The sequence below is a fragment of the Indicator indicator genome (genome assembly GCF_027791375.1).
Source record: "Indicator indicator isolate 239-I01 chromosome Z unlocalized genomic scaffold, UM_Iind_1.1 iindZ_random_scaffold_45, whole genome shotgun sequence".
NCBI lineage: Eukaryota > Metazoa > Chordata > Aves > Piciformes > Indicatoridae > Indicator > Indicator indicator.
The window spans coordinates 249,154-274,635 of NW_026539138.1; the positions used below are offsets into that span (position 1 = coordinate 249,154).

Sequence of the window (25,482 nt, forward strand, 5' to 3'; positions counted from 1 at the left end):
TTTTCCTCTCAGATACTGCATCAATTGCAGGACGTTGTTTCACCATGCTGTAACACCCAAGATGGGTTGAAAAACAAGAGAATTCCTTAAAATATAATAATTAATATTGTCACCAATTATGAAAAACGATGTATCAGTTCCTGTGGTAACAGATTCATCTCAAAATGAAGTTCATGTAGATGTATGGCTTAACAGAAGCCCTTGGCAGCAGTAAGTTGAAAGATAACTTCACCTGTGCTTGTCAGATGGCCTACTCCACAATTCCTGCAGAAATTACCTCCTTCACTCCTAGAGCCTCCGAGAACAAAATACCAGCTAGCCTTACGAGAAGGATAAACACTTTCAAGGCTCCTTTTCTCTGTGATATCTTTTAAAGCAGAAAATGCTTCCATGTTCAGACATAATCCTCTCTCAGCACAAAGGTGGTGAGGCTCTCTGGACATGTGCTGCTTTCCCAGCAGGCACAATTGTCTCACACAGATGAAGAAAAGTTAAGATCTGCAGTGTCAGGTGTGCATAATGTTGTAGGAGCAACTGTTTACAGACTCTGCACAGAATATTGTGGGTATCTGGTCTTACCTCCCACATTTACATCTTTTAGAAGATCCTGCATATATAGTAAACTGCAGCTCTGCTTTTCATTTCCTGTTACTGTTAAGGAATGAGCAAAGCATCTCAGCCATTTGACTGGATAAATCTCTTGCTGGCACATCTCTCTAAAACCACTCCCTAGTATGCATGCTGATACCAAATAATCTCTTTAAACCATATTTGCAAATGTCAAGATTGTACCCTAATTATCTTGTAGCAGTGACAGGTCTCTGATAGCAAAAACCATCCCCTAATTAAGGATTCCTCACTCATCCTTCATCTAATTATGAAACTTACTGATTCAATTCAATTACAGTTTGAATTTCTCCATTTCTGCTGCTGGTATCCATTACTGGCAATGGGAAGTCCTCATCTCCCCACTCAGATCTGTGATCTCAGATCCCACTGTGACTTTTTGGTCCTGAGTACTGCAGATCTGTAGACCATAGAAGGCCAAGCTGGTAGAATTTGTTTTATTCCCCTTGTCCATGTTTCCTCTATATTTCTGTTCATGTCTACATTAACTTTACCATAAAGCACATCATTAAATGAATGGGGTTCATCATGAGAAGTGGTTGCTTTTGAAGATCAGCTGGGAGCCATGTATTTCTAGGTTTTGCTTAATTGACACATTTTGTGGTTCACTACAAAATTATTATGAAGTCAAACACATTTTTATGCTCAGGTAAATGTCAACATGATTTGCAGTAAAACTTTAATTACCAACAATTACTACAGCAATAATCTAAGGAGTTCTTCCCCTTGAAACATTAGTAAACACCATTCAACACAGCATTACAAGTTAATCTCAAGTTCTAAACCTATTTCCATCTTACTCTAGTACTCATTCCACAATGAGAAACCAGTTGGCTGTTCTGTACACTTCGAGCAGAACGTTTAAATGGAACATTGCTGCTGAAGCACTAAGCTGGAAACTGCTTTTAGAGCAATAAAGGAGCAGGCAGCTCTGCTACTGACAAGCACTGCTTACACAAAAACATCACTCTGTAATACAAATACATTTCACAGCTGAGAAACCTCCATGTTACATGGTCCCTGTGAATTTATGAAAGACCATGAATTTATAACAAAAAGATAAACATAATGCAGCTGACATGAGTTTCTTTTCTCTTCTTAACCTAACTGAATGAGACTAGACAGAAGAAAGGAATACTTCAAGGACAGAGACTTTGTTATACTCACCTGTTACCAAACACAGCACTTAGCTCATCCAAAACATTGTTCAACTTCACCTGGAGCTCTTTGAGATGATCGCTTGCTTCTGCATCCAACTGTGGATGAAAGAAGAACATTTAGCTTGAACCCAGATTGCAGTCTGCTGTCTCTCACAGTGCTTTTCTTCACTGTTGAGGCTACTCTTAATAAGCAAGTGAACTACCTGCACTGGACTCTGCTCTCCTTCACTGCCTGTTGCTGTTACAGAGGCTGGATTTCCCCAGGCTTTAGTACCTTTCAGTACCCTTCCTGATATTTATAAAGCTGAGAAACAAAGTGAATGTGAACTCCCTATGACCACCAAAGTAAGCAGACTGAGAAATCATGAAGTGCTGTGCATTATCTTGGACTCACAGGTCATTTCAACCCTGTAAGTCCAGAAGGAGAGAGGGCTTTTCAGGCTGGATGTGATTTACTTGCGCATTTCTCCACCTCTTAAAAGATGCTATTTCACCTTCCACCCTGTTGTTAAGTATTCAAAGTGAAGACTGACCCAGCCACTGCTCTCAGAAGACTGGACCCTAGCTATTTGAAAAATGTGCACCACTTGCTTTTGGAAAGCATAATCTCAGATCTGGGTATTAAGCACAAGTAGCTCTTCTGTTGTTTGACATGTTTTCTTTCACATGTTTAGAGTCTTCATTTGAAAAAAAAAAAAAAAAAGTGCCCCAAGCACTGCATGGACACTGATGACACCTTGGTACATGCTGTAAGAAAGTGCTTGTTCCATTATTGTCAGCCCAAAGCCATCTGCTCTCACATTGAACAGTGCCTTTTATTCCAGCTGTAGCCATCCCTCCAGCCCTCACTTCTGAGCAACCTACCTGTACGTGTACATAACACACACTGAATGCTTTGGTATCACTCTCAAAAAGTAACTTGTAAAAGAGATTTGCCTTTGTATGCAGCCAGGCAAGCTGCTTGTAAAACAAAAACCTTCCAGAAAAGTTTGCATTTGGCATTCAGAGCTTCAGCCCTTACCTCTAAGGCAGAGCATCTATTTACAAGTGTAACGAGCCAGATGCCAGTACAATGGTTAAAAATCAGCTTCAATTTTTATGGTATATTCACACATGCAGCTACACAGGATTTTAACATGACAGGAGTTCCCATTTCTATATTCAGTGCTGAAGTCCTCTTCATATTCCTCAGCATCTGTCAGAGAAAGTCAGGCCTTAGGGGTTTGGACTCTAATCCATTCATTCTCCTGCTGTAAGCTGGCATGGAAAACTGACTCTATCAGGCATTAGAAACTATGCTTATGAAATTCCTGGACCAGAATTAAAAAAAAAAAAAAAAACAACAACAAAAAAACCAACCAAACATTAACAAACTTAAAAAAAACCCCAAAAGTCTGTAACTGTAGATAGAGCAATCTCTGACTTTTTTTTTTTTTAATGAATTTGTGTTACCTTTATAATTCCCTTGCTCTATGAAGGCAGAAGGAAGCTAATGTCATGCCCATCATCAGTCATTCTAGCCAAGCTGGTAGGTAAAACAAAACCAGCACCTGTCGATGGTGGTTTGTCTTGCCCCTGCATTAATCTTCCTCTTCTCCTACTGTGTAAAGGGACAATGAGTCACAAGCTGTCCAGTTCACTATCTAGAATTAAAGGCACTGAACAGTAGATCTGAGGCAGGACCAGTTCATGATTCATTGACACATTTCAAGTAACTGCTTTACTGAAATTTGTTATTCAAATGGCTAACTCTGGATTTAAAACGCAGGCTAGCCCTGGTTGAGTGTTGAAAGGAGAATTTCCTGAAGCATTAATTGTATAGATTAATGTGAAACGGAAGACATGAAACTTGCATGGTAACAGTCTGCTGCTGCTGCTCAGCAGCTAATCCTTTGGGTCCCTAGGCTTGTCTCTGATACCCACCTCACATGATTCACCTTGTAAAAGAAAAAAAAAAAACACAGAAAGGTTTTGCACTAGGGTCTCACAGCACATCTAGGCGCCAGCAGTACAGCACCTTATAGTTTCAGCAACATGAGTCCATAACTCACAAAAAGCTAAGCAAAATAACGGACTGCAGACAGCCACCTCTCTCAAGTGAAATGAGAGAAGGCTTATTCTGGTGTCAGGGACAACAGACAAAGCAGGCTGAAATCTGCAGGAAAACTGCAGAGGTGGGTAGAAAATACATGTCATATTAGGTTTTATTGAATAATGTATTAATAATTAAATAAATGGGTCCAAGTTCAAGTAAACACCAGCAATGGCCCACTTTAGCATAGAGCTGAAGCACAACCTCCATTCTGGGGATGCAGTGGGACATTGGAACAGGTTGCCCAGGGAGGTAGCTGAGGCCCCATCTTTGAGGACATTCAGGGCCAGGCTTCACAGGACTCTGGGCAACCTGATCTAATGAAGGATGTCCCTGCTCGCTGCAGAGGGGTTGGACTAGATGACCTTTGGAGGTCCCTTCCAACCCAAACCATTCTAGATTCTATGATCCTAAGAGATAAATGTTTTAAAATATATTCATGTACTAAATTACAGCCCAGGGCTTGCTTCTTGAGTCCATTCTTCATTACGATTTTAATGCTACCTGCCACTCCATAAACACTGCCTTTCTAAAACAAATTTCAGAAATGTCTGAGAATGCCACTGAGCCACAGTGGAGCTGTTTTGATTCTGTGAAATTAACATAGCTCAGAAGACAAATGAAAGTGTTAATTATAAATCTTAAAAATCATTTAAGATACCTCCTTCTCTGTCTGTGCATATATATGTGTGTGTGTGCGTATGTATACACGTGTCTTGAGATCTCAAGCACAAATCCAAGAGAATTCCTCCACACAGAGCTCTCTAAAACATCTGTTGCTGTCCTTATTATTTCTGATTAGCAATGTTCACAGAACAAATGGTGTCAACACCTTAAACCCAGAGATGCTGAGCAATTTTTGCACATTTGTGTGCCTTCTGAATAATAGTTTGAAAAAGAATAAAAAGTGAGGGCAAAGGTACCATGCCTCTTTGTAGTGGGCAAGCCCTCCTGTTCCATGTTATGATATTATACTGCAGGATGACTATGAGTGAGCCTTATCTCTTCATCTTCCTTGATGCAGCAGTGAATAAATGATACGGATTTCCACAGGAGTGTTTAGGACCCACTGGCAAAAAGCACTAGGGAGCAGCAGTATTTCAAAGCTTTGTGCAGTTGCACAGTGCTACAGCTACAGATGGAGCTGGATCTGTGAATCAGAGCAGATGAAGCCACATGCACACATTAACTGAAACCAACCCCCAAGGTCTGGCTTCACACATGGCACATATAACATATCTGCCAGAGGAATAATGGAATATCTGGTACCTAGTTCTTAAAAGCACCTTAAAAGCACACAGAAGGGTGAACAGTTCAAGACAACCAGGACACACTACTTACTTCCCCAAGGAAACAGTTCCTTTTTGGGTAGAGCAGTCAGGGTAATGCTTACTGTTGTGCAAGCTACTGTGTAATGTTTAGATAAGTATAAATAAAATCTGTTACAGAGAGTAAGAATTGCCTTCCTGAAGGAGAGAATAAAACCCAGAAATGCATTTCTTGCATTTGTCTACATGGTCTGTTTTTAAAGCCGTTTTCTCACCAATTGTTACTAGTCAGATTCATTCTGCATCAGACAAAGGACTACTCAAACTAGGACAAGACCTTCTTTACTCTAGCAAAACAAGAGGACCTGGAAGGTTTCAAGCCAAGAAGCAAAGAACTACAATAGACACCAAGAGAGAACCCCTGGTGATAGCAAGTAATGCAGGCACCTAACACAATACAATTTATTTCTGGTGATCAGTGGCAGCCTAATGAAGTGGATAAGCAGCATTTGAAAAGAAAAGAAAAAGTAACTTACAAAAATCAGGCTTCCTAGTACATTTACCACATTTCTTCCTGTGTGTTTTGTTGCTCACAGTCTGGGCTTCTCTCGCCCTTTTTTCTCTTGATTCCACAGTACATGGGAAATAGTGGATTCATTACCACTGTTCTACCTTACCTACACTTGCTGAGAAAGGCGAAACCTTTGAAAGAGGGCAGAATGAAGAGGAGAGGTCTATGCCAGGAAAAGCAGCCAACACTCTTTAAAAAATCCTTTTTTTCTTGCACTGTTTAACACAGTATCAGGTGATACTTTCCATTTGAAATACAGGGAAACCCTCCTTAATGGGCACCACTATGTAAAATGGCAAACTGATTATTTAAGGAGAATTAAGTACACATGGATTAAAACTTTCTAAACCAATTCATAAACTGTTCATCACAAGTTTATTCTTTGATGAAAAATGAGCATTTTGCTACTACTGATATTACAGCTGTGAGCATATAATGCTAGCTCTTGATGTAGGCCTCAGAAATTAGGATTGTTGAGATCATGTGTGAAAGAATGAAAGCAGTTTTTTCCTTGCCTCATGCTTGTTGAGATTTTTGTTACTTCATAGAATTCTGCCACTGAGCACAAGAACAATTTGAAACAGCAATACAGGCAAAAACTGAGCTGCCAATCAGCAAAGCTGACTTTCCTCTTGGCATACAGGTCATAGCACAGGCTCTATATCACAACATAACCAAAGAAAATGCACTTAGGCTTTGAAAATAATCTTTTCCTAACATCAGCATCAGCAGCCTTTTCTTCATTTTCCTGAATCTTGAAAAGAAATGGAGAAAGAAGAGAAAAAAAAAAAAAGTGGATTATATCAGGACATAAACAGTGATCTGGGGAAGGAAAATCTTATTTTTGATAAAATGGCCATCTCAGAACAAATGGACACATCTGAGTATCCAACAAAGCATGAGTACAGAATACTGATTTGCATGTCTGCAACATAGTAGAGAATGGACATTTAGTGCCAAAGCTACTGTCCCACATTTACACACCATGCTGTATGATTTGGTGTCAACAGTTCTCAGACTGATCTGTCTGTCTTCAGAGTTGTGAAACCACCAGCCACGCCCACATCCAGCCCAAATGTATCATTGTCTTTCCTTCTCCATGTTATTCTGTTCTCCAAAACATTGGTACCTACATCTTATGATAAATTTACTTGTTAAGTCTTTAGGCATGGCTGTCCCTTCACACTTTAGCTACAGTGCCAGATGACACAGAGCTCTCTTCTTTATGACTGAAATCTTGAAAAAACAGAGTGATGCAAGTCATCTAGTAACAGTGTAGTAGGAACAGGTGATACTCAATCTTTTAGCACTCTTACCTCTTTGCCGCCCATGGCTTCAAACATCTTCTCTAGCTGTACCCTCAATTGCTGGATGTTATTCATCAAGATGCAGGGCTGAGGGGACAAAAGCAAGTGGATGTTACTGCTCTGAATGGCAAAGCATTTTCAAACGTGACAGAGTCTGCACCTCAACACCCTTCCTCAATTACCATCAGATCTGAAGGTCAACTGAGAGGTAGGGTATTCACAGATTTAAGCACTCAAAAGTTAAAAAAGATAAGTTGCCTTTCCCCCCCACCACTCTGTCAGCTTGAAATGGGATGGCCAGTTCCCAAAAATTCAGATCTCTGTTGTCGCATTTTCCTCCTTAGCTTTATCACATTCAGAGAATGAGCTGACAAGAAATCAGTGTCAGGAAAAGGTTTGTCTCTGCAGCTCCTGCCATGCCCTGGAAGAGTCCAAGCTGTGTCACATACAGCCTCTTAATGTTGCAGTGTACTGTCTGAAGGGTTTACATTCCAGATGCAGAGACACAACTGAAAGCCTAAGTGCAACAGCCAAGGGCAGCTTGAGCAACAGACTCTACTCTGCAATTATATCCCCAGTACAGGTGTGGGAGAAAGCACAATCAGCACAGGGCAGCCCCTGTGTTCAAAAATGTGAGGCCCTGTTTTGTTCATAGACGGAATTCAGTATTAAACAGCAAGATAATTGGAAGAAGACAAAGTAAGTTAAGAGAGCTGCTAAGTGCCAGACCTAGAGAGTAACCTGTGCCCATTTACTACAGTGATATTTTTGTTTGTTTGTTTCTTTGGTGTTGGGGTTTTTCTTTGGTTGGCTGTTTTTTCCAGGGGTGGGGTGGGCCAGGGGGGCAGGGGTTGTTTGTTGTTTTGGTTTTTTAATCACTCATTTGACATACAACCCAGACAGGCAGAGCAGAAGTCAACTTCAAGTAGACCTGACAGATTCCAAACCCTGCAGATCATCTTCAGGATCTATTTTTATTTCATGACCAAGCCAGAATCCAATCCGCAGAAGCACACAAATGATGATAAAAAACCAACACTGAAAATATTTATGCCATCAACACAGTCAGCTGCAATGTGATCAGGAAGATTACATGATTCCTCAGAGCAGAAGAGCAGCTCAGCATAACTCACCAGTTTTTCCTTCGAGCAGTAGGACTGGAAGCTCTTGGAAAGAATGTCAGCATACTGCATCAGCACTTTTCCAATAGTCTACAAAGACAAGATATAAGCAGTATTACTTGTCCTCTACTGCTGCAGGAGAACTCCAGGAGGTAAAACATCGTGCAGGTTTGAATCCCGGTAAGGGAAGGTAAACAGCAGGATTTTGAGGACATTACCTTAGCAAATCTCCTGTTATAATGAGCAACAATGACAGGGTCTGGGCACTCCAACTTCTTGATGATCTCAAAGCTCTGATTGAGCTGCGTGAAGACATCCACCACTGAGCAAGAGAACAGAGCATGCTCGGACGTTTGCTGGAACTAAACCAGAAGAACAAGAAGTCATTCTCAAATGGAAAGATCTCAAATACATCCATTTCATCAATGTCTCCATCATCTGCATATTGGAAGCAGAACAACTTTACCAAAAAGTACATCATCTTTAGAATTAGTTAAAAGTTCTCCAAATGGCCCAGAGGAGCTAAATAGTTCATTCTTTTGACTTAGAAGTTTACTGTCCTTCACTAACTATATGACAAGCATCAGGAAAATGTAGTATGATGCTGAGATCATTAATGAAATGCATAGCTTTCCTGACAGTTAATGAGGAAAGAAGAGAGTGAAAGGCTTTTTTTCAGATTTTTCAAAAATGTAGATCATAAAGAGAATGCTTACATTAGCAGACTACAGGACCAACAGTCACTGAACAAATGGGAAGGCTTCTCCATCAGAATTCTCAGCAAAAAAGTAAGAGCACTCTATCAGTAGATAAAGGTCATATTCTCACTGCATGACTAAGTACATGCAAAGTGCTTATACTTCAACTACTTCCCACAAACACAGAGATAAGAGACCACCACGACCCTGGCTGACAGATTCAGACATAAATGCATCATATGCACATTGCCATGAAACAGCTCTTTGTGACCTACAGAGAAAAGTCCTACAATAAACAAGTTTCCCAGTTGTTTAGCAAACAAAAAGGGCTCCATTTGTACGACGGCTGAATTTATGGTGATGGTGTTTGGTTCTAGGCACTGAAGAATGCAACCCCAAGTCCCCCACTCAAAGAGACATACATACCCCATCTTTTTTATCTCTCTCCAGAGCACCATGCAGGAATTCTAAGGAAACATCTTCATTTTCATCCAGCCACTGCATCACAAACTGCTCAAACCACCTGCAGGAGGGATAGGAGTGACAGCAAGTTACAGCAAGCAGCAGAGCACCCCAACCAGGCTCAGACTGTTCTGAAGCTTCAGCAAGCCTTGTGAAAGTTTGCCACTGTTAAATGTCTAAATGTTGTTATCTGTGCATGCAGGCAATGTTCCTAAAGGTACTCCTACCTGTAACATAAGCTGCTGGTGAGGAGGTCCTCTATCATCACTTGGGCTGGATCAGCAGAAGCCCAGCCTTTACAAACTGTTGGTCCTGAGCTGGTTTTGTCCTCCGCTATCTTTCCTCTTCCTTGGTACCTTCCCCCTTTTTCACCCCTAGAGAACGACCTCTAACTTTGTGTCAGTTTGGAGCACTTTGTATTCCCCTTTCACCCCTGTCAGACATGACAGGGTGACCTCCAAACCCACTACCTCTGCATGCCAAGACACCATCCTGCTGCCCATTTGGGTGTAGCATCTTTCATGTCAGAACTGCAAATGAGTAAAAAGCAAAGAAAAGATGTGTCTGTTTTCCAGGAGCCTTCAGACATTTTATCTGCAGATATAGACATATTTCTGTAGTGCCAGGAAGGAGAATCAAGGGTTGAATTTTCTTCACTTTAATCCTGCTCTTCCTTTCTCCAAGCCTTCTATTGAACAACCTCCCATTTCTATGGGCTGGTGATCTCACTGGGACTGAGTAAAACTAAGTTCTAGTGATTGCACATCACATCTGCCAGGGCTTGCCAGAACCTGTCCAGCCCTCCAGGCAGCTCTTTGTTGTTTTCTTTCAAAGAAGCACAGATATAGTTCATTTTAAGTGCTTGACCAACAGCCTTGGAGTAGGGGTGGGGCACAAAATGAAGCAGGGCAGCAAAGTTTTGTCTCTGCTTCTTCTCACTTCGGAGGACAAGCTAAATGGTAAAGCAAAAGCCAACAAGCTGCTGAAGCAGCCACTAATACATCTCGTTAAGTGGTGTCTGGAACTAGCTCCTGCAGTGAACAAAAGGCTTTTACACACTCCCACCTTGGCTAAATAGGCAAGGTGATAAGCAGCTTCAGTGATGGGATCTTACAGCTGGTCATCCTTTACTCTGCTCTGTGGGACATAGTGACTCTGTAAAAAAGGGGGTGTGGGGATGTGTATTGTGTTTAAAGAATAACACAGCACTTAGATCTTTATTTAAATGTCTGTCTGGGCTTTGTGGTGTTCAAGTGTCAACATACCACAGCTAAAGCAAATCTTAATTTCAAATATTACTAAACAGCATTCACAAATAAGGGGAAAAAGAGCCCATGTGTGATTTCAGTTCATACAAAAGATTATTATAGAGATTCAGAGAGTACAGCCTTCGCTAAACAGGCAGCTGTGTTCGTAGAGATTGTGCTAATTATGGGTTGAGTTTGCAAAGAACATGAAAGCATGTGGTAGACATGAGAGGGAGATCAAGAGCAAATTCATAGACAGAGCATATTAGACAGCCTTAAATACTCTCTACACTTTGAAATATAAAGCACATCAATGCTAATATTGGAAACTGTAACCAACACTGTTAAATGCCAACAGCAACCTGTCTATGCAGCCGCATTTAATACAGACAGCAACAGTGGAACACTCACACAGACATACAGACTTCCTGTATTCTGGAAAAAAATCTTCCCAAATGGCACTCCAGGCTCCTAAAAATCAGCATATTTTGGAGCCTGCTGCAAGTTTCTTAAGCTTTCAACATTCTGTTTTAAACTGCAATAGCATATTTAAAGCAACAGCACAATCAGTCCTTAAAAGAGAACTCACTCAGTTTAGAAGGAAGCAACTACATGTCTTCCACCTGTTTCATACGTTCTGGGCTACAAGATGCTGACTGCTTCAAATATCATAGGTCCATACAGAGGGAGGACTACCTGTTTGTGCCAGAAGCCATAATTCTCACTCCCAATAATCGTTCATCCTTGGTCACTGCACCATACTCATATGAAAGGGCCTTTCACTGTTGAGAACAGTCATTGCCCATTTTTATAGCTATCGAATGCTGAGATATATGAAAAAAAAATCCTATGTGTAGGTATTTTGCTCTCTTACAAAATGGTCTAAATGAAGTTGGAAAGGAAAAAGGGACTGCTGAGTGGCTGGTATCACTGTATTTGCCCCTACTTCCAGTAAAAATAGCATTACCTCCAGAGAGAGGTAATACAAATGTTTAAGTGCAAAGTGAATCACTAAGGTGAGGTCAAGAAATTCATTAACTACATTTGCAAAGCTAGCCTCAATTTTGTCCTTTATTAGATGGCAAGAAAACACAAGAGTTATAAATCATCTATAAATACACTCAGGACAAAACTGTGCTTTGAGCTGTAACAAACCTAGAGTTATCTTAGGCCAAATACCCCTTACAGTGTTTTACTATCATGTCTTGGACTGCTGATCAAGTGAGGACTAAAAAGGCAACATATCCAAAATGATATTCAAAATTATCTAGCACAGAAATGAATAAAAATAATCTGATTTCACACAGAAATAGCTTCAGAATGTTGTTATATGGCAAATATCTTCTTCATCGTCTGCTTCAATTATTGATTTGGAAGGAAGCACCATAAATGACTCACACACCAGCACACAAGGCAAAGGGTCACTCTGCTGCTTTAAAGATGTTCTCTGCTTGTAGGGGTCAGCAAAACCTGACTTGAGGTGGCACAGACAACCTCTCCAAATGAGGTTTACACAGAATATGCCTCAGTCCTGCCTGCAGGGAAAGGGAGTGGTGATTTTTGACTAAATTAAAGTCTGTTTCTGTTAGCTGCACAACAGTAACACAAAAGGCTGCAGTTTCAGCTTGGCCATGAGCATGGCTCCTGTGGTCTCAGACTTTTACAGGTAAATTGATCTTATTCGTTTGGTGTGCTGATGCATGTGGGTACTCAGCGAACATCCTGTGGGTCCTGGCAAGCACAGAGGCAAGAAAGCAGGAAGCATTTCAAAGAGTAAAAGAAAAAAATACTGTGTTTGATGAAGTGAGCCAAAAGCGTATGACAGGATTTCAAAGGAAGGAATGCCTTCCCCCATCAGAGAGGAGGGAGTCTCCAGTATAGCTACAATGCTAGCTGCATGCCAACATCAGCGTTAAAACAAAATATAGAACACTTATTGACACATCTAAAAAGGCAAGAGTTTTACAGAAACTGACTTTCCACAGCTTTTAGCTGGCAGCTAAAAAGTGAGGAGAGGAAGTTTTGAAGATCCACTCTCAGCTATATTGTTACTTGAGTTTCAGAAACTGCTGCTGAATATCAGAAAGTAAGAGAAGGATAAAAACCTAAGCTTCAATACTTTGGATACCACTTTATTCAATCATATCTAAATACTATTTACTAACATGGTTTCTTATAGTTTTAGCTCAAAAAGTGAGTTTATGGACAGGTTCTTGTCTGACAAGTAGACAGTTCATCTGTTCTCTGGACAGCAGGAATTTAGTTTCATCTAAGGATCAGCTAAGGATTTGATAATGTGCAAGCCTGATGACTGGGACTCCTTTGTTAAGGAAGATTCAAGACTAAAAATTCTTGTTATGCAAAACAAAGGACAAGAGCACATTGCTATAACTAGTATCAAGGGGTATTTTGTAACAGGTGAAGGTTGTTTGACAACCAGGCTACTGCACTAAAAGAAAATAGTGAAGGAACAAAGCCAGGAGGTGCAAATGTACATGAACATTGAAGCCCTACTGCAAAACCAGCAGAGCAGAAGAGTCTGCAAATGACTGCAGAATGGAATTGAGCATCGTTACCATGATTATACAGGAGAAAAAGAGAGATTAAGAACACATGACGGTTTGCCTGAGACTGTGCTGACTCAGAGGCACAGCAAATAGAACAGGGCTTCTGAGACTGTCATTCCAGCACCCTGCTCACCAAGTTAATGCCTCTCACTGACCTGATTTGTTAAGCAAGGCCTATACCCCAAGTTGAGCAATTACGCCAACTGCCTCAAATCTTATTAGTATGCCGCTAGGACCAGGCTCGAAGGGACTGTGTGCATCACACAATGGGAAGAGAATTCAAAATGCCAAGCTGGAAACAGACCAAGAAGACTTTTTTTTTTTTAAAGGGAAAATTGCCAAGTGCAACACTTAGAGAGCAGTGGGCAGTTGTGCATAGGGTAGGAAAAGCAGCTAGGTAGGACACACTGTAGAGCGTGCCTTGCCTGTGTCCCACTGGAAGCATCACTAGTCATAAAATAACACTTAAAAGGGAAAAATAAAATATATGTAAAAAAAATTGCTATCAATCCTGCATGTCTGTGCATCAGCACTGCCTGCAGGGTCAGGTCTAGATCACAGTATCACAGTATATCAGAGGATGGAAGGGACTTGAAGAGATCATCAGGACCTACTCCCCTGCCAGAGCAGGATCACTTAGGGCAGTCTGCACAGGAACGCATCCAGGTGGATTTTGAAAGTCTCCAGAGAAGGAGACTCCACAACCTCCCTGGGCAGCCTGTTCCAGTGCTCTGTCACCTTCACTGTAAAAAAGTTTCTCCTCATGTTGAGGTGAAATCTTCTATGTTCAACTTTGAACCCATTGTTCCTTGTCTTACCACTGTGAACCACCAGTGGATGGCTGCACAGCCTGACAGGGTATCAGCCAACCCCCCCCAGTTTTGTATCACAGAGAACTTGCTGAGGGTACTCTCAATGCCCTCATCCAGGCTGGTGATAAAGATACTGAACACAACTGGACCCAGTACAGATCCCTGGGGGACACCACTTGCCACAGGCCTCCAAGTTGGCTCTGTGCCATTAATGATGACCCTCTGAACTCTGTTGTGGAGGCAGTTTTCAATCCACCTCACTGACCAACCATCTATGCCACATCTCCTGAGCTTTTCTAGGAGGATGTTATGGAAGATGTTATGTGTCAAAAGCTTTATGAAGTCAAGATATATGACATCCACTGCTCTTCCCTCATCTGCCCACTTGGTCATAACTTCATAGAAGGCTATCAGGTTAGTTAGACAGGATCTCCCCTTTGTAAATCTATGATGGCTACACCTGATAACCTTCTTGTCTTCCATGTGGTTAGAGATGACCTCCAGGATGAGCTGTTCCATCATCTTTCCAGGGATGGAGGTGGGACTGCCTGGTCTGTAGTTGCCTGGCTCCTCCTTCTTGCCCTTTTTGAAGACTGGAGTGACATTTGCTTTCTCCCAGTCATCAGGCACCTCTCCTGTTTTCCAAGACTTTTCAAAGATGATGCAGAGAGGTTCAGCAACAGTATCAGCCAGCTCTCTCAGCACTCGTGGATGCATCCCATCAGGGCCCATGGATTTGTGTGTCTTCAGATGCTGTAAGAGATCTCTAACCCTGTCCTGACTGACCAGCGGAATGTCCACATCTCTCCAGTTCTGCTCCCTTGCTTCTAGAGACTGAGGTTCCTGAGGGCTGGTCTTAGGAGTGAAGACTGAGGCAAAGAAGGCATTCAGCAACTCTGCCATCTCTGCATCATCAGTTACCATATCTCCCATCTCATTCAGCAGTGGGCCCACCTTTTGCCTGCTCTTCCTTTTATCATTGATATATTTGAAAAAACTCTTCTTGTTCTCCTTCACCCCTCTGACAAGATTCAGTTCCAGGAGGGCCTTGGCTTTCCTTGTTGCATCTCTACATTCTCTGGCTACATCTCTATAATCCTCCCAATTGAGCAGTCCTTTTTTCCACATATTGTAAACCTCCTGTTTGGTTTTGAGTTTTACCAAGAGTTCCTTGCTTATCCATGCAGGTCTTCTGCTTGCTACTTAACTTTTTTTTCAAGGGAATACTTTTCTCTTGAGCTTGGAGGAGGTAATGTTTGAACATCAACCAGGTCTTTTGGGGCCCCCTTCCTTCCAGAGCCCTAAGCCCACTGGATATTTCCAAGTAGAGTCTTGGAGAGGGGAAAGTTGGCCCTTTTAAAGTCCAGGGATGAAATTTTACTTTTCACCCTGCTTCTCTGTCTGTTGATATTAAAATCCAACATGTCATGGTCACTACAACCAAGATTACCCACAACCTTGACATCTACAACCAATTCTTTGTTTGTAATATCGGGTCCAGCATTGCACTTCTCCTTGTTGGTTCTTCAGCTACTTGCAGGAGAAAGTTGTCATCAAAGCACTGCAGGAACCTTTTGGACTGTTTGTGTTTGGCTGTGTGATCTTTCCAACTAATATCTGAGTGGTTGAAGTCACCCATGGGCACCAGGGCACTTGATCTTGAGGCTGCTTCCAGCTGCCTGTAGAAGGCCTCATCAGTAGCTTCTTCCTTGTTTGGTGGTCTGTAGTAAACACCCACAACTGTATCACCCATGTTTGTATGTCCCTTCACTCTTACCCATAAGCTTTCAACACTTTATAAACACTTAGATAAGCAGCTGTATTTAAGCCCAGGTGTTTTATGTCCAGACAGAGACCAGCTGGAGAGAGGTGAGTAAACCTCATATAACAAGGCAAGCTGGGAAGGTACACAAGAACAGCACTTTGCTTTTGTAAAACTAGAACAATTTGCTCTCTGTGCCCAGGCTGGTAGGATATAACGTAACAAGCTCAAATCAAAGCAAAAAATGTTTGGAGGGAGAAAAAGGGGAGTGTGTTAAACCCTCAAAATCAACTTTTCGAGTGAAGCAAGAGAAAACTACAGTGAAAAAAGCTGCTTGAATGAGAAATGAAGCAACTATTCCTGAAAGCCTCTGAAAACCTGATAAACACTGACCAGAAATGATAGACCAGCTCTTGCTTTAGGCCATGTGTTATACTCTAGCTAACTGTATTCTCTCCATAAACCTTCTCCAGGGGGTCTCTAAAACCTTCTCCAGGGCTGAAATCTACTGCTGCTCTTTTAAAGTTAAATAAAAGTTGTGAACAATTGGCTTGGAGCTTAAGAGTGACAGTTTATCTGATGTTTCCAACTAAACCATCTGGTCTTACTAAAAAAACCCAGAAAACTCACAAATCCTGTTGTGTGTGTATACATATGACATTCACACATATACATAGAGATGTACATACAGTACTTACAGATAATGCTGCATCTATTAACTCAAGAACATAAGCATACAGCCGGAAGTCTGCTGTTCAGAAACTACCACGCACACCGCAGGCACAAAGTGGCTTACACACTGCCCATGACATTGCTAAACCTTTTGAGATCTTGGGAGATATTGTACCACAAGAGATTGAATTGTAAAAGCAGCACAGAACACCAGAGGGGACAAACATTCACATAAAGACAGAAAATCACCAAGTGAAGAAACAGTGTATCATAAAGGCAGCTACAGGAAAACCAAATGACTACCCTCAAGGTAACACAGAGAGGGAGATAGTGGGAACTTGTACAGGAGACAGAACACACTCACGCTGGATATTCAGGCACTTTTCCCTTGAAGGCAGGCAGATCACGAACATATTCATTGTACAGCCACTTCACTTTGAAGTGTAAATTCATATAGTCTGCACTTTTACACAATCTGTGTTTCTCATGCTCTGTAGAGAAGGAAAAAAAAAAGGCAGTTAGGTTTGAATTTACCACTGTCCACTGTCGCTGCATGAAGGCAGAGGAGGGGTCTTGTAATGAATGTCCACAGTATGCAACGGTTTTGAGGAAGAAGCAGCTATTGAGCTGGATAATTACACAGGATTTTGGCAACAGGCAGGGGTTCTTGGTGGTTGACCTTTGGGGCTCTGGAGGTTATTTCTGCAGCTCCTATGAATTCTTCCATTTGTTATAGACCTTTTGGTTGTCACAGCAATAAAGTAGTAACATGCCATTTAACAAGTGACAGACTAGATTTCATCTTTGCAGGAAACAAATCAAGGAGATTGAATCTGCTCATTCTTGGTTATAAACAAAGGCAACATCAACATGTTACACTGCATCCTCTAAGACAAAAGAGTAGAAAGCATTGGGTTCTTTAAGAGTTTGAAAGTGTGAGTCACAGGAAAGCTCAAATGAGCTATATAGAAGATGAAGCCTTCCCTGATGCCCAGAGAAATTCATGACACTTCTGAAGGCAACTATTTTCTTATCCATATTACCTTCCTGAGCACAGTTCACTGAACTGACCCACTGATACCTACCTGCTGCTTAGCCTCTTCCTCCTGGCAGGTTTTGTTACGTTTTTGTACCTAAGCTATGTCAGGACAATGCAGTTCCTCCTTGTATAATACATATGCCTTCACATGACCCTTCAAAGCTACATGCTTATGCTGCTAAAGCACTCACAATACTCAGTCCTATATTTCTGCAGAGATCATCTCCTTAGACCCCCTCTCTCCCATGAGAAATGCGTGCTCCATGTTTTTGCCCTCAAGACCCACCATAGCTTGCATCCACACTATCATCTTTCACCATTTCACTTCTACCTCTGATCAGCCCACAATCCCTATTTCTTAACTGCTCATTAAGTTCCCCTAAAAGCATCTCAATGCTTTTTCCCAAGCCACCCCTCTGGTTTACACAGGCAGCTCCTTCTGCTGTACTGAGTTTCTTCAAAACCCACCTCGAGAAGAATAAGATTAACTCCTTTTTCACAATACTAGGAGAACCCAGCAGCCGGCTTTTGCCTGCACTGTGACAACAGATCACCAGCTGACCAATCCTGCACTGCTGCTTCCCTGTGCCACCATATCCATCTCTTCCTTCTGCCAAGCTTCAACAGGATGAATAGACTTTGTGCCAGGCTTCTTTGTTAACTCTAGCACCACATCAAGCCACTAGGTCCATGACTACAGCATAAGATATGTGACTACAATAGACACGATTTGGCTAAGACTCAAAGTTTTTTTTTCCCAGAATTGATTTTAGACTCTTCTTATTTCTGATGTGGTTGCCTCATTGTTGATGTAACCTTCCAAGGGCATTGCTGCTGACGTGTAGACAGAATCCAGCTACACTAAATAGTGGAGGTCTTTCTCTTAATTTTGAATGGCTTTAATCCAGGACTTCGGCCCAAGTATCAATTATCAGGTAGTGATATGCACACAGGAGCATTGTGTACTACAGGTATTCGTCAGCAGAAGATATGTCTTAATGATGTAGAAATCCTTAGCTTTCTACTCAGTTACCTGACAGACATGCTTATCTTACAATACCATCATCTGTTTTCATGCAAATGCAAATTCCTGCAACTATATAAAAACATTAAGAAACTTGACATCTCTCTTGAAGCTTCAACAAGAAGAAAGGATGAATAAATTATAAATTACCCAACTGAAAACACAAAAAATAACTTTTCATGCATAATTATTCCATAAACCTTGTCAACTCCCAGGCAGTGTAACACTCCAGTGGCCTGTTTGCAAACCTCTGTAGCAGTATAACACAGATTTCCTTCTAATTCACATGTAGCAGATCCACACAGATACAATCCCCCAAAAAAGAAATCCAGCCTTTGTTTTAAAGAAATTAAAATGCCCAGTATTTAAGAGACATAGTCCCCAGAGGTGATGGATCAATGAACAAATTACTTTACATGTGCTACTATTTCACATGCACTCTCCACAATTAATTTGCTTGCACCAGAGCCAAGTAAAGTCCATTCTCATTTTAATTTAATACATCTACTATCTCTCTTGAGACCTAAGGAAGTACAAGCACAGTATCTGAAATGCTGAATTCCCTCAAGAACTACTACGGAAAGAAATGCAAAGCTCTGTCCATAGATCTAAACCTGGAAAGAGCAATAGCCATGCCCACTTAGCTCCCTATGAGAGTGAGGAAATCAATGGACAATTACAACTTCGTTAACTCTGATATGCACTGCCATCCAGGTGCTCTTGTTGCATGGGAAAAGAGCTGTTCCTGCAAAGGGAAGGTCTGACTTGGAAGTAAAAAGGACTCAAATCAGATTTATTTCCTCAAAATTAAGCAGTCCACTAAAAGCAAGTAATTCAAGCCTTTTCCTACTTTTTTTTTCTTTTTTAGGACATTCAAAACACTACTAAGTTGCAGAAGAGGAAGACACAAAGCAGCCACAGAAGTGTAAGCCCAAGGACTGCTACTATGACTACCTAGCTATCTATAAGCAGTAAAGGAAAGGCTTGACACCAAGAGGAAGATAAAAAAAGAAGTCTTACCACCATAAAAGAGAACTTTACGTATGCGAAACAAAGGAGGGGCTTGTGACAGAGAAAAGACAAAAGTGAACTATAACAGCTCAAACATGCCAGAGGACAATGAAACCCAACAAACCCTTCACCCCCAGCAGCTTGTACCATCTGCCTTCATCCCTCCAGTGGACCTTGCACAGTTTTGATCAGCTGCTTTCTTTGTAAAGGGGCATATTTAAGAACACTTGAAGGTGGAAACACCTCAGCCAGAGGCATACTTTGGAAATCCATTTTAGAAAGAGTGAAGAGCACAGGAGCCAGCAGTCTTCGCACATTTCAGTTCTGCTTTATAACCTGCTGGCTTTCAAAGAGCTTAGCAGCAGCAGCAACAGGGGAAGAGTGCACAGATACTTTGTAGGAACTGCTATGTTTTATCCTGAAAAGACTGCAGAGTTCTGCAAGTCTCTCACATTTCCTCAGCGGATTTCATTTGCAAGCAGCCTTCTCCAGAGAAGAGCTTTCAGGGCCACCAAGGCCATGTTATTAAGGCATTAATAGGGAACTGCCTCCTAGCAGCACACTTTATACTCTCATGTCCAGTTCTGTTTTTCAGGTAGAGTAAAGATTTCCACCACATCCTTAATTTGTGGATTTTTTTTCTTGATTGGCAGCCTACTTTCCATGGGTTAATTTCTAGCAAATAATGCTCAATTTCTGCAAAGAAATAGGTACAAATAGGTACTGAGGCTGGTGAAGTGTTCACACTTTAGACAGCTGGCATCTGTGTATGCATCTGATACCCCTTCCCTTTATCAGAAGTGAGAATGTGGCAGAATGATTGATTTCAATCCTGCCTGCCTGCCTGTCTGTACAAGTCCCTCTTCCTAGCAGAGAGGCTTCCAATTCGAAGCTCTCCTAATGAGTCCAGAATAAGACAAAACATTGCTTTCAAGGATGACATTGATTTTCTATTACTGTTTTGTAATGTCTTCATAGTAAAGGAGAAAAAGCCCTCTTTGCTTGGGGTGTTTGTGTCTCCTGGGCCTAAGGGGTTTCACAGAGGACAGCATGAAAACTAGTAACTCCCAGTTACCAGCAGGCTCACAAAGAGGCTATCCAGCTGCTGAACCCACTGGTAACTGGAGTTTTTAGTGTCAGTGTCACAGAGGCAGAGCTAACCGTATGACTTGGAAAAATCATCCTCTACATTATAGTGACTCCAGGGTAGCATGAACTTGCCAGCCAAGTCTGAGCCACACAACATGTGTATCTGATACGTTTTACTCCTGGGATGATGGAGAACGAGGGACATTTCTCAATGCCTCATCTTGTATTGCCTTTGTCAGCAAGGAGGGAAGGGACAGGTCTGCTGTTAATGGTGCCCTGAGCTTTGCCTGCTTTGGGGAAGCAAAGGAAACAAGCATGGCAGATCCTGTAGCTTCCATGCTGTGTCAGAAACTGAGTTTCCCTAGTAGAGATGAAGGCATAAGACAGGTCTGCAGTGCACTTGCTTTTCATCAAACACATCACTGCCGTTCAGACACCAGTTGCTGAACATATTTTAACCAGAAAATAGGTGTTTCCTTAATAGAACTTGAGCATTTTACAAATCAGTAATGTAACTCATAAGAAGGTGCCCAAAGGACACATGCTTCAGCATTCACAGGTTAGCAAGACTTTTGGTCCTGAAGGCCCTAACGCTGTCTCCTACACATAAATTAGTATCTACATACTGCTCTGCACATGGGGGTAAGCTTCCAGCTAGGAGACACAGTTAGCTGCCACTCGTGGGGAAAAAGGAAAACAACTCACACAGCCAGGCACTGCTTTCCAGCTCAGAGTAACCATCTCCCATCCCAGCCTCCCAACTCTTTTCCACACTGAATTTTGGAGATCAGTGCAGAAGTTTCAAGCTTCAAATTTCAAGAAGGGAGGCAGCGGTTTCACACCACCAGACCTGCATGGCTTTTAAGCTAGAAGAAAATTTACCACCACTGCACTGTGGAAGAGACAGAGATTCTCAAGCATCACTCCAGCCAGAAGGGAAGGAATAAAGCCACACATGAGCCGGAGCCTGCCACAGACTCAGCACAGGGGTTATTGCCCAGAACTGCTCAGTATATGGGGTACTGTCAAAAAGACAACTGCAGTGACTAGTCAGAAGAGGAATCTCTTTACAGCACATACCAGCAATTTCTGCATCAGTAGTATGGTCTTCCAAGTCTTCTTTCTAGATCTGCTCATCACTGGTATAGAACTAGAGGACACTAAAGCTAATATTAGCAACTACATCCAAAGGGCTAAAACAACAAGCACCTGATGAAAGTCTTTGCTTACTCACAGCTATAAGCTCTACCAAGAAGCAGGAACTTACCACTTGGTGAGGTGAATGAGCTCACATTATCCAGAACTTAGGAACAGAACATAAGGAAAAATACCATGAAGAAAGTAAGAAATTAGTGTTGTATACTGGGTTCATGTGCACATACCTCCACAAAAAAAAAAAGATTAACTGTTGTTGCATAGAGCTCCTGATGCAAAGAGATCTTGGAGCACACCAATGTGCCCTGAGATTATTCCACAAATCAGCAAAGACAGGAATACCACAGAATCATAGAACAGTTTGAGGTGAAAGGGAGCTTAAAGATCACCTAGTTCCATCCCTCAGCCACGGGCAGGGACACCTCCTACTAGAATCAGGCTATTCGAGACCCCATGCAACTCAGCTTTTAACACTTCCAGGGCTGGAACCTCCACAACTTCCCTGGGCAACCTGTTTCACTGCCTCATCACCCTTGTGATGAAGCATTTCTTCCTAATCTAGCTTCTTCCAGTAAGAAACTATTACCCCTTGTCCTATGCAAACCCTTCTCTCTCCATCACCTGCCTCAGCTTTGCTCACCAAGAGATACTTCAAGGAGGGATGCTCTTTCTGCAAGTATTTGCTATGTAGTGATGAACTCACAGGTGGAAACATTATGCCAGTCCTTATCTCAAAAAGCTCACAAGGGACCAGAAGGATGTCAGTAAAAGCTACAATAAGCTCAGCCCAGGTGGACAGAGTTAAAGAGGACGGTTTGAGATGTGAACAGACAAAACCTTGGAGGCAGAGTTAATTTGGGCAGTAGTAATCAAATAGAAACATTTAAAAGAGGGAAAAAAAATAAAATGATGCCTCCTTTGAGGGTAAAATTCACACACACAACCAATAACCTTATTGCAGCTGCATTTTGAATACAAGAGGGAAAGGGAATCTTAGCAAAGTTCAGCAATTAGACTTCGAGAGATCCACCTCTCATGGCTGTAGGTAAAGCAGGAAGATATGGCACTTGAAACATGTAGAAGAGTAAACTGCACTGTAAATTCCTGAGGGTGAGCATATGGGTAAATAAGGACAAAATAGAAAGCAGAGCCAAAATAGTTTTGCAGGAGCAGTTTCTAAGGAAAGCGAACATGAAGTTATCACAGTTGTCTTATCTCTAATGTATAAGCAAGTAGTGACAGTCACCATAAGAGATTTTGCAACATAGAATCATAGAATGATCTGGCTTGGAAGGGATTTCCAAAGGTCATCTAGTCTAACACACTCTGCAGTCAGCAGGGGCATCCTCAACTAGGTCAGGTTGCCCTGAGCCCTGTCAAGCCTCACCTTGAATATCTCAAGGGATGGGGCCACAACCACCTCCCTAGGCAACCTGTTCCAGTGTTCCACTAGCCTCATGGTAAAGAACTTGTTCCTGACATCCAATCTAAATCCACTCTTCTCTAGTTTGAAGCCATTGCCTCATGTCCTCTCACTACAGGCCTTTGTAAACAGTTTCTCTCCATTCTTCTTGTAGGCCCCCTTCATCTATTGGAAAATTGCTATTAGGTTTCCCTAGAGCCTTCTCTTCTCCGGGTTGAACATAGTTACTAGGTCTCGACCTTCCTTCCCAGAGTCTGGTTTTACAGCAAAACAAAGGCACTGCAAGGCACAAGTGTATGAAAAAGTTTGTAACACAGAAGTGAGAACATTTCATTCAGACCTGCTGAATTCAAGCCTAGAGCTGGGGCATTGAGAGACATGAAGAAACAGATGGGGTCAGTTTTGTTCACTTAGCGAGCAACCCCAGAGTCTGGTCCTTGCAGAAAAAAATGCAGGAAATTCTCTTACTGGAAGTGGTATCTTTTTGTATCAGTCTGAAGGAGGATCTAATTGGTTGCCAATCCTACAAGTAAGCTTAGATAAATCTGAGGAGAAATGCCTTAAGCATAATTTCAAGTAACTAAAAGCAGTACAGCTGTCATACCACAGGCAGCACTGACACTTCTGTTTTATCACAGTGATATAGATGATCATAAAGCTTGACCCTGCAAAATACTGGGAAACAACTGCTACCACAGCTGCAGAGCCAGTGGGAACTGGATGTTTTCTGAACCTTTTAAGAAGAGGAGAAAAATCAGAAGTAGAAAAATTCATTTTGGGGAATTTCCTGGGCTTTCCTAACTCATCTTCAGGAAAAGCAGAATTTCTCCTTTACTAGGAGTCTGGTGGAATTACGCAAAGATTATTTTGAAATGAAGATGTCTGAAACAGGATTTGTTATATGAGCAGATTTCTGCCAACAGCTTAGACCATCTACACTAACATCCAGAGAACTACACCCACGGCATGACACAGAGCCCACCTATTTCTCCAGCCCTTTTTACCATTGTACATTGCATAATGAAGCTGATGACAATCTAAGCCCTTGTATCCTCAGGGCAAAGTGAACTTCTGATCTCAAACAGCTTGCAACATAGCCTGATGCACAGGTCAAGAGTTCATGTAGATCTCAGCCTTAATTGTTACCCATAAAGTGGCTGTCCACAAACCACCAGAAATCCCTGCTGCAAACAGTGGTTAAGCCTCATTCACACCAAATGGATGGAGAACAAGAGATCAGCAAGTCAACTGTCAGCATTAAGGAACCCCCTTACCTTCCATGGCATACTTCATATCCTGGGCAAAAAGACTCCACATCACCTCTGCACTGATCTTCCCAACAGCCAGCTCCTGAGGAAACCTGAGGGGACATTTCGGAAAGACTTTAGCATTTATCAGAGCAAAGGGCTTTTCATTCAACTCTGAGCTAAGATACAAGTTGAAAAGTTCAACATAACAGACGCTTCCTTCCTCCTAGATAAATGACCCATGAAGCTCATGGTCTAGACTCTGTGGCATATTGAATAACCTGAAAACGACTCTGTTGTCAAGACTAGAAGACATGCACACAATAACCACCAGGTGTGGCACCCCAAAAGCCACTGAACCCCCTCAGGTGTTCCTGTATAACAGATATGCTGTTCTTAGTGAACCTGTTTCCACCAAAACCAATGTTCACCAAGTGGAACCACCTAGCAGCAGCTATGAAAGCTTATCCAGTTTACGTTGTCCAGAGAGGCTAGGGGTGAGCAAACCTACTGTCAAAACATCTGCAGTCAAGAAGAAACGCTGCGTGCTGGTCACTGGGGACTCACTTCTGAAGGGCACTGAGGGTCCTATATGCAGACCTGATCCACTCTTTAGGGAAGTCTGCTGCCTACCTGGGGCTAGGGTCAAGGATGTAGTAAGAAAACTTCCTACCCTGATCTGCCCAAATGACTACTACCCATTGTTGGTTTTCAAGAAGGCAACAATGAATTTTCATTAAAAAGTTTGGGATCAATGAAGATCAGAGCCCTGGGACAAATGGTTAAGGGGTCAGGAGCACAAGCAGTATTTGCTTCTGTCCCCCCACTAGCTATGCCTACTGATGGGACTGGTGTCAATGGCAGGTTTTTGGGTTCTTTGATCACAACCTACTCTACAAGACTCCAGGCCTGCTGACTATAGAAAAAAAAGTGCTTATCTCTGAGAGGAAAAAGAATCCTGGGGCAAGAACTGGCAGAGCTGATTGGTAGGTCTTTAAACTAATTTCAAAGGGGGAAGAGGGAAAAACGAGCCTCACTGAGCACATTCCTGGGACAATTGTGAGACAGGATACCAGCTCCACTGCTATCTCAGGTTATCACTGTTACCCACAATGGTAACAGATACTC

At 42.0% G+C, this 25,482-nt stretch overlaps 1 protein-coding gene across 1 annotated transcript in view; it reads right to left on the reverse strand.

The window, feature by feature from the left end:
- The window catches only part of UNC13B (unc-13 homolog B), a 192,728-nt gene that overhangs the window by 22,677 nt on the left and 144,569 nt on the right, over nucleotides 1–25,482 (reverse strand). Inside the window, exons 24-30 of the mRNA XM_054398324.1 lie at nucleotides 24,382–24,467; nucleotides 16,731–16,857; nucleotides 9,271–9,367; nucleotides 8,365–8,508; nucleotides 8,159–8,236; nucleotides 7,035–7,112; nucleotides 1,795–1,883 (exon numbers count right to left, since the gene is read on the reverse strand). Of these exons, the coding sequence (XP_054254299.1) occupies nucleotides 1,795–1,883; nucleotides 7,035–7,112; nucleotides 8,159–8,236; nucleotides 8,365–8,508; nucleotides 9,271–9,367; nucleotides 16,731–16,857; nucleotides 24,382–24,467 (699 nt within the window). The remainder of the gene's footprint in view (nucleotides 1–1,794; nucleotides 1,884–7,034; nucleotides 7,113–8,158; nucleotides 8,237–8,364; nucleotides 8,509–9,270; nucleotides 9,368–16,730; nucleotides 16,858–24,381; nucleotides 24,468–25,482) is intronic.